Below are 9,447 nucleotides of genomic sequence, written 5' to 3'. Positions count from 1 at the left end.
TGTGCACCCCCACATCCTCCCCCACATCCTCCCATCCCTCCTCCCCCATGCTGCAGCATCCCTCTGGCGCGGAGCCCGGGATGCTGAGAGCAGCAGACTCAGGATTTCCTCCTCATCATCTTTTTATTTTTTACTAATTATGTAAAAAACACCTGATTTTATGAAGAGATGTTCATTTAATTAAATAAAACTAATACATGTTCGATGATTTAGAGCCTGAGCTTCACTTTGCTGCATCAAAACGACTCTTTATTTAACGTTTATTGGCTGCTGTTATTCTCTGATCAGCTGTTATGTAATACAGCATCTTATATGTCCTCTCTTACAGCGCCACCTGGTGGTCACACTGACAAACACACAAGAAAGCAATAAATATATATGTATATACATAATAAAATGATTATTTACAGGTATCTGTGTCCTTTAGTCTAATATTTATGGAGGAATCTTACTTTAATTATGAAATTAATTAAGATATGTGACATTAGAGTCTGATTTGACTTTTTCTGTGTGTTTCTAACACTTCTGTCTATAATATCTCACATATCTTAATGTATTGGCTGCTGTCATATAATACAGCATCTCATGTGTCTCTCTCTACAGCGTCTCCTCCAGACACCAGCAATAAACATGAAATTAAAACTGTAAAGAGTCAAAAAATAAAAAAAGACAAAGAGCAACAGAAGCTATTTACATTAAGTGTGCTCATTGATCCAATACATACATGTTTTATATAATAAAACTCCTTCTGTTGTGGGTCAGTAAAGTGAATTTGAATAATCAGTGTGTAAAGTTCTTTAAAAACACTAAATAATGAACATTTTTCTACTTTAATCAGGTCAGACTGACTCATCTTCATCGTGCCAGGATCAAGTGTAGTATCCTCGGAGGCTGGACTGACTCAGTATTTATTCACGACCTCATATTCAAGCAGTAATATTCTTCTTTAAACAAGATTTCCTGCAGGAGTTTTCAGCGGTTCGTATGATAAATGAGTCGAGCAGGTATCTCTACCGTTTCTGTACATTTGTGCACCATCATAAATGGACGTCCAGCTGTGAAATAATTAGAAATAAACCTTTGTTCTGACCCGACCGACCACCTGAAGCTGTAATACCACAAGAAGTAAAAGAAAACATCACAAATATTCTATGAATTAAGAATTTCTGTTTTTATTAGGAACATTAACAAACTAAATGTGACTCGAGAAATTTTATATAAATTAAAGATAAATATTTTATTCACATCATTGACTTGTTTTAAACTTCACATTACAGATAACTCTGAGCAGCTTTATGTTTAATGTGAGATTCATTTAATTAAAGACTGTTTAAAAAAGATGGACAACAGGACAGCTCCATGTAAGCGAAGACTAAATATCAGTATCGCCCCCTGGTGGCAGGTGTTAACTGGAGCTTATAACTGTTTGATTGATAAAAGCTAATTTGTGCTTCAGACCACATTGTTTTCAGCCTGATGTTTTACCACAAATGTTTTATATACAGGTGTTGATGAGGTGTTTTCAGGCCTGGACGTCCTCACTGCAGCCTCCCGTCTCCTCGGCTGTGTGGACTCTGCATCTGTTCGTCCGCAGGAGGAACCACCTCCACGTTGTAGCTCACCTTCTTAGACTGAAGGATGCTGTAGCTGTTATCAAAACACAGAACGTCTGAAAGAGACAGAAGACGCAGTTAACAGCAGCTAAAATCAGCTAACAGCAGCTAACAACAGCTAACAGCAGCTAACAACAGCGAACAGCAGCTAACACCAGTTAACAGCAGCTAACAGCAGCTAAAACCAGCTAACAGCAGCTAACATTAGTCAGTTAACAGCAGCTAACAGCGGCTAAAACCAGTTAACATCAGCTAACAGCAGTTAACAGCGGCTAAAACCAGTTAACAGCAGCTAACAGCAGCTAAAACCAGCTAACAGCAGCTAACATTAGTCAGTTAACAGCAGCTAACAGCGGCTAAAACCAGTTAACATCAGCTAACAGCAGTTAACAGCGGCTAAAACCAGTTAACAGCAGCTAACACCAGCTAACAGCGGCTAAAACCAGTTAACAGCAGCTAGCAGCAGTTAACAGCAGCTAGCAGCAGTTAACAGCAGCTAAAACCAGTTACCAGCAGCTAGCAGCAGTTAACAGCAGCTAGCAGCAGCTATCAGCAGCTAACATCAGTTAACACCAGCTAACAGCAGCTAAAACCAGTTAACAGCAGCTAGCAGCAGTTAACAGCAGCTAGCAGCAGTTAACAGCAGCTAAAACCAGTTAACATCAGCTAAAAGCAGCTAGCATCCTGTTTGCGGTGTCCAATGTGGTTGTTGTTATAGATTTGTTGTTAATTTGTACAAATAAGATATTATTTGTACAAATAAGATAATTTAACGATTTTATCTTAAATCTCTATAATTATCTTTAATATACTATCATTTTACATGATTCAAAGTTTTTAATCAAGGTAATGCTAATGCTATCAGCTAAGTTAGGCTAGGCAAAAGATATTCTTGACATTAAAGCCTTTATTTGGTGCTATTTACGGTCAGTGTGTTTCCCTACATTGGGTTATCATTCATGTCATATGTTTTCTGTAACGTTGGTGTTAGGCTACTGTTACTCACAGACTCCCGGCTCAGAGCAGGTGAGGCAGCTGTCCTCAGGGACCAGGTGAGCATTGTAGCGTTGGCTGGGAAGCACCTGCTGCATCTCGTTCACCTTCTGAACGGCGCCCGCTTTGGTTCGCCTGTAGACCCCGAACCCGATGTCGGCGCCATCGCTAGCAAACTGCCACCTGGGAATTAACAGGAGCAGAGTTCATTTTTAGACTAACATTTAGCATTAAACATCTTTCTAAAGTTAAATTTGTGCCAACTATTGTAAGCATTTGAACATTTCCTGGTTGTCACAGTGCCTGGAAGTCTGGAGTCTCTCCATTGGGAACTGATTCTGCTCCAGCTCTGCTCTCAAAGTTTAAAGAGACGTAGACTTGTTTGTGAAGACACGGATACTGAAAATGTGTTTTAACAGAATTCTTTGCCTCCATACCTCAGGAGGCTGCCGGCTGCAGGAACGTCGTACTCCAGCTGGAAGCTCGAGCCACGACTGATGGTCACGCTGTTGTCGTACTGAATCTTCAGCGAGTCCTGCACATAGTACGACCTGGGGACCGTGCCGCCGTAATTTATCTGCAAACAAAAGCAGAATAAAAACGTCAGGTCGGTCGTCAGCTCTGAGGGAAGCAGCTCTGTCGGTTTGTTCCGTTCTCACCATGGTTCTGCAGCGAGGGTCTCCGTCAGGGTCGGTCAGGGTTCCTCCGTACACCACGGGGAGCTGCTCTTGATCAATGTGTTGACGCAGAACTTCCTGCCAGTTACCTGCAAACACAAAACATGTGATTCATAAAATAATGAAAATAAAAAAACTCCTGGTGGATGAAGAGGTTCTGGTGGCACTTTGTCGTTAGCATACGTTAGCATGCTAACAGGCTAAAGAGAAAAGAGCAGTGAAAAGGAAACAAGTCTCACTTCCTAAGACCATGATCTTGCGCCGTGTCTCCTCGCACAGGAAGTGTTTGATCAGGTTGTAGGCCATGGGGAACATCTTAGGAGCTAGAAGACAGAGAACCATCATAGAACCAGAGAACCTTCAGAGAACCATCAGAGAACCATCAGGGTCATTGGGGGCGAGACCTGGAGGACAGAGACCGGTCTGAAGTACCTTTGATGAGGAAGACTCTCTTCAGTCCCTCAGGATAGTTCTCCTCAAACATGGTCAGGATCTACGGGACCAGACACAGATGTTAGACCAGATACAGATGTTAGATCAGATACAGATGTTAGACCAGATATAGATGTTAGATCAGATACAGATGTTACATAAAATCCAGATGTTAGACCAGATCCAGATGTTACACTAGATCCAGATGTTAGATCAGATATAGATGTTAGATCAGATATAGATGTTAGTCCGGATCCAGATGTTGGACCAGATCCAGATGTTAGTCCGGATCCAGATGTTGGACCAGATCAAGATGTTAACCCGGATCCAGATGTTTGATCAGATCCAGATGTGACAGATGTTGACAAACCTCTCCATAGGCCTCAATAGCAGGTTTCCAGATGTGCTTCAGTCCAAGTCCTTCACAGTCGTAGATCAGAGTGATGGCTTCAATGTTCTTCCCCAACTGATAGAGAGAGGAGGAGATGTTAGAGGAGGAGGAGGAGGAGGAAGAGGAGGAAGAGGAAAACTCTGGACCTTCTCCGCCTGCCTCCGACATTCCCGCTGCAGCGTCTCCGTGTGTCTGATCTTGTATTTCATGAAGTCCTGTTTGGTGGCGGACAGCAGCAAACCTTTAGGATCCAGAGGACCAATCACATCGTACCAGATTGGACTTCCCTCCTGGTCGTAGCCGCACATCCCTCCAGACACGTACTTCTGAATCACCTGAAGAAGAAGAAGAAGAGGAGGAGGAGTGAGACCAACATGAAGCCTTAGATCCTGAAACGCTGCACATTTGTGAAACAGGAAGTTACCTCTGGAGGCTTCCAGTCAGAGATGAGTGAATCTACTTTCATCTGTCTCCTGAAGTCCACATGCTGCAGAGAGGAGGAGGAGGAGGAGGAGGAAACCAGACAGATGAGACATTAAAGCAAAAAATAAAAACATCATAAAGTCTGTTTGCTAATGGAGCAGGAACAACAAATGATGACTGTCAGAAGAAGAGCTCACCTTCCTGATCATAGTCTCAGCTTTCTGAACATTGAAGCTACGAGCTGGAAACAGAGAAAAATAAAATTATGTCGGATCACTATTAAAGTCTGGACCAGAACGTTGCACTTGAACGCACCTCAAAGACAACAGACATTGACCAGCTGATTGAGCTACTGTTAGCTGGGGGGCTAGGAAGCTGTGAAGCACTCCTATTGGCTGGGAGACTAGAAAGCTAGGAAGAGCTACTACAAGCCGGTTAATTTTTTGATGTAGAATCAAACCAGTTGTGGTCTAGTGAAGTTTAACCTTCCAGCTCATTTCAGTCAGACTGTTTCTAGTCAATATTCACAGTCAATACAAATATTGAGCTCCAGTCCCAGAGTGGGTCTCCACCTCCTGAACTATGGACCATCAAACAGACCCATGGCCCCGGGTGTCCTGCAGCATCGATCGTCTCAGAGCAGTGGGCGTAGATTTAAAATGTCATGAGTGGATTTACAACAAACAACTCAACTGTTTTTCAGAGGCTCTGGATATTTTTTCCCCTGGACCAGTTAGGACCATTAACCTCCTGCTGCAGCGCCCCCTGCTGTATGGAGGTCTGCGTCTACAGTTTGTTTACATGCGAAAGTTGCTCTTTCATCCAAAAACTGAAGTCCAGATCGTACAAAGATAAGACTCAGAGCTAACAGTGCAACAAACAAGCAACAAATACGTTAAATGAGAAGTTTCAGAACCAGGGAATGTAAAATTTAAAGAGTTTTATCATTTAAAATTTGGGAGGTTTGCTTTAAATTAATTAGAAATTAAAACAAATTAATATTTTTTGTCTTAGAACAACAATCAGGATCCCATCCGACCACTGACACAAGCTCTACTGTTCATACTGAACATTTAAAGATGCACTCTTGAACGTGCCCTTTTTATGCTAACCTAAAACTAGCAGTCTTTATGCTAAGTTAAGGCGAGTGGTTTGCAGGGTTTACGCTAAGCTAAAACTACCAATTTTCAGTATTTATAGGCCTATTAACCTAAAACTAGCAGCTTGCAGTCATAGTGGTAAGCTAAAACTAGCAGTTTGCCATCTTTATGCTAAGCTAAGGGTACCAGTTTACATTATTTATGCTAATCTAAAACTAACAGCCTGCAGTCCTAATGCTAAATTAACAATAGTAGTTTACAGGTTTTTTGCTACGCTTGAAACTACCCGTTTTCAGTATTTGTGCTAACCTAAAACTAGCAGTTTGCTCTCTTTATGGTAAGTTAAACTAGCAGATTGCTGTCTTTATGCTAAGCTAAGTTAAGGTTACCAGTTTGCATTCTTTATGCTAAGCTAAAACTAGCAGCATGCAGTCTTTATATTAAACTAAGTTAAGGCTGGCAGTTTGCAGTCTGTATGCTAAGCTAAAACTAGCAGTCTTTATGCTACACTAAGTTAAGACTACCAGTTTACACTTTACTGACATGACTTTAGTTTTATGGCACTTTTCTTCTTAAGTAATAAAATACAATTATATAAAATATAAAACACAAAGAATGATGAATAACATGTCATTTATAACATTTAAAAGGCCTGTCTTTAGCCGAGTTTCTCTCATATGTCGGTTCATTTCCTCCCAGATTAAAGTGTCTGTGCCTCCCGACACAGTTTGGTTTAGATGGAAAACTTTAGTTTGTTTTCAGGGGTCACGTCAGAGTCAAATGTTTCTGACAGCCGTCGATACCGAGGCCTCAAAGCTCAGAGGTATTTCCCCCTCAGTCCTCCCCTGAAACTTGATGTCGCTCAGAGAACAGGTTTGTTTGTCGCCTCCAACCTCAAACACCGTTTACAGAGAGCGAGCGTTTCAGCCTCAGGCGAACACTGGTCGGCCGCTAGTATGCTATGTTTACTTAGCCACAGAGGAAAGTTCAACATCTCATCAGGAGGACGATAAGGTTAAAAATACCATAGTCCTTTCAAAATAAAAGCATTATCAGCAGAAATGTGCAAAGTAAAAGCTATTATTCTGAAGTAAAACTTCCTCCATGACTCAAAACTATAAAATAGACTGATTTCCAACATAAGGGTCGGACCCCTTTCAAGGGTCACAACATAAATTTGAGCGGTCATAGATAAAAAAAAAAAAAAATCAAATTTCTGATGCAAAAATCTGAATTCAGTCTTTTTTTTTCCTATGTCTGTCATTTTATGGAGAACAAGAATAAACATGTTGGGTTTAAACAACATTACTATAAGAATTTTATATAAAACCTTAGCGTGGAAAATCACTGTCATGTCAATGCAGAAGAGGAAAATAAAATAAATTATAATTTTTCATTATTTTAAGAATTTAAATTTGACAGCAAAACACAAAAAGAGAGAAAATTATTTGTCAGTAAAAGGATTTAAATGGTTCCAACTTTTTGGGAGACTCTGATTTAATGAAATATTTTTGGAAAATCTCTTAAATTAATGAATAAAATAGAATAAAAGAGGGTAAAATCAATTCAGTTTGTTGCTTTAAGGTGATTTTTAGTTTGATTTTTTAGCCTGAAACTCAACTCAAGCTTCTCAATAAATGTAGAGCAGTAAAAACTGTGTTTAAGATTTTTTAAAATGTTCAAAAACATAAAAATAAGAGTTTGTTTTGGAGCCTCTGGTTGTTTCATTCTCTAGTGATTTGGTCTCTTCCGTCTGTTCTTTCTCTTTGTGTGAATTAACCTCATCCTTGAATGAAAATGCTAACAGGTTTTGGGTTTCGCTGAGCGTGGACGGCCGTGGCTCTCACCTCGAAGCCAGCGGAGGAGGTAGTGGTCGTGCTGTGCGGGCAGGCTGGGTAGGACGTCCTGGATCCTCCCCCGAAACTGGAGCCCAAGGAGAGAAGACAAAATCACGTTCATTGTCATTAACGGGGGGAGTTTGACAAATGTATTTTGTTATGGAGAGTTAGACGAGACTGAGCCTACAGTCAGGAGAAAGTTAGCTTAGCTTAGCATAAACTGCTAGCCTAGCTTTACCTTTGAAAACAGAACAACAGTTATCAATCCTGTTACTATCATGTTTAAACTGTTATGTTTATAACTTATATGTTTATATAAAAAATACTAGAGGTTTGCAGCCTTCATGCTAAGCTAAAACCAGCATGTGGCAGTCTTTATCCTAAACTATGCTCAAACTAGTAGTTTGTAGTCTGTATGCTAAAGTGCTAAAACTAGCACTTTGCAAACTTTGTGCTATGCTATATGTTAATCTCTAAAGAGGTTTGCAGTCTTAATGCTAGTATGAGTTAAGGTTACTTGTTTAAAGTCCAAATGCTAAGCTAAGCTAACAGTCTCTTCTATGGAACATAATTACACAGTAAAAATAAAAAATAAAACACAAGTTTAAATCAGCAACAGGTCATTCAGCAGATGTTTAAGGTGGAATGAAAATGTTTAAACATTCAAATTCAACTTTTATGAAACTGGCTTTTCATCAGTGAGGATGTGAGTTCATTTATAATATTTAAACAATAGTAAATCATTTTATAAACAATAGTGTTTATGTCAAACAGTATAAAATGAACTTTTAATACAATCATGTGTCTCTAATCTTTATTTCTTGAGGCAGAAGCATCAACTTTAAACTAATTAAAGATTTTTTTTATGTAAAATCATAAACTAGTGACTAACAAACTGTTGAGTCTGTAAACTGAGACCAGAGCAGAGAATAAGAACAATGTGAGCGTCTGCAGTTACCACAGGAGCTAATGAGAGAATAACATCAACACAGCAGACGTTCTCATGACGACCACAGACTCAGAGAGACGGAGGAGAACCTATCAGGACGTTCTTACCTCTGACAGGATCTCCGCCTGCTTCGGGCTCAGGTCTCCGACTCGACCACTCATCTCTGAGGTCTGAGAGAAACTGTGAATGAGCAGCGAAGCAGAGAAAAGAGAAAAGAGAAAAGAGGTAGACTCTTAAAAACACCACGCCTACCTGGACGGAGAGAGAGAGGAGAGGGAGGAGGGGGAGACAGGGGGGTGGACTTTCATCTGTCAGCTCAGACTAAACCTGAAATAAGTCAATCAACATGTCTACGACTGATTAAAGTGACTCCTGTCAATAACATATAGTTTATAGTTTATTCAAAAGTAATGATTATTTTCTAGTTTCAGGTTCAGAAATGTGAAGATTCAATGAATTTATTTCTCATAAGATTTTTGTTTTATTTTTTTCAGTAATCCGTCTGTAATAAAAACAGACATTTAAAGACATTACACTGAGCTGTTAACATTTTAATAATTTAATTAATTTAATTAAAGTCTATAAATGTCCTCCTGGGGATCAATAATAATAATAACACGTAATAATGTTTTATTTTTACTCAAAAGTAATAAATGATTTTTGATTTGATTTTTCCTGTCTGTAATATAATTTTAATATATTTAAAAAAAATTTAACTGTTGTTTGAATAAAAACAGACATTTGGCGACAAAACACTGGACGTTTTAATAATTTAAATAATAATTACACAATCATTTATAATTTTTACTTAATAGTAATAAATATTTTCTAGTTTCACGTTCAGTTTCTTTCTTATAATTTGAATATTTGAATTTTTTTTACTGTTGAATAAAAAAAAAAAAGAAGACATTTACATACACATGGAAAATGTAAATGTAAATGTTTAGTCCTAAAACCAATCATTAAGCCCCGCCCCCCAAACGATCTGATTGGCCCTGCAGATCTTTGCAGAGAGACTCCAGATCAACGTT

General features: G+C 39.2%; 1 protein-coding gene across 1 annotated transcript; it reads right to left on the bottom strand.

Annotated features, from left to right (window-relative positions):
* Window positions 1–1,208: 1,208 nt before the first annotated feature.
* Window positions 1,209–8,577, bottom strand: sec14l7 (SEC14-like lipid binding 7; the record flags this gene model as incomplete). Its single annotated transcript, XM_084571809.1, has 12 exons — window positions 1,209–1,669; window positions 2,620–2,789; window positions 3,044–3,183; window positions 3,266–3,372; window positions 3,523–3,606; window positions 3,716–3,776; window positions 4,086–4,181; window positions 4,253–4,441; window positions 4,531–4,593; window positions 4,727–4,770; window positions 7,477–7,552; window positions 8,524–8,577. The coding sequence occupies 12 exons, from the start codon at window positions 8,575–8,577 to the stop codon at window positions 1,539–1,541; spliced, it is 1,215 nt and encodes a 404-aa protein (XP_084427935.1). The 3' UTR covers window positions 1,209–1,538.
* Window positions 8,578–9,447: the final 870 nt, after the last annotated feature.

Source organism: Chelon labrosus, assembly GCF_963514085.1.
Source record: "Chelon labrosus genome assembly, chromosome: 22".
NCBI classification, from domain to species: Eukaryota; Metazoa; Chordata; class Actinopteri; order Mugiliformes; family Mugilidae; genus Chelon; species Chelon labrosus.
Note: the sequence above shows the minus strand (reverse complement) of the source record. Positions and strands in the feature narration are given on the sequence as shown.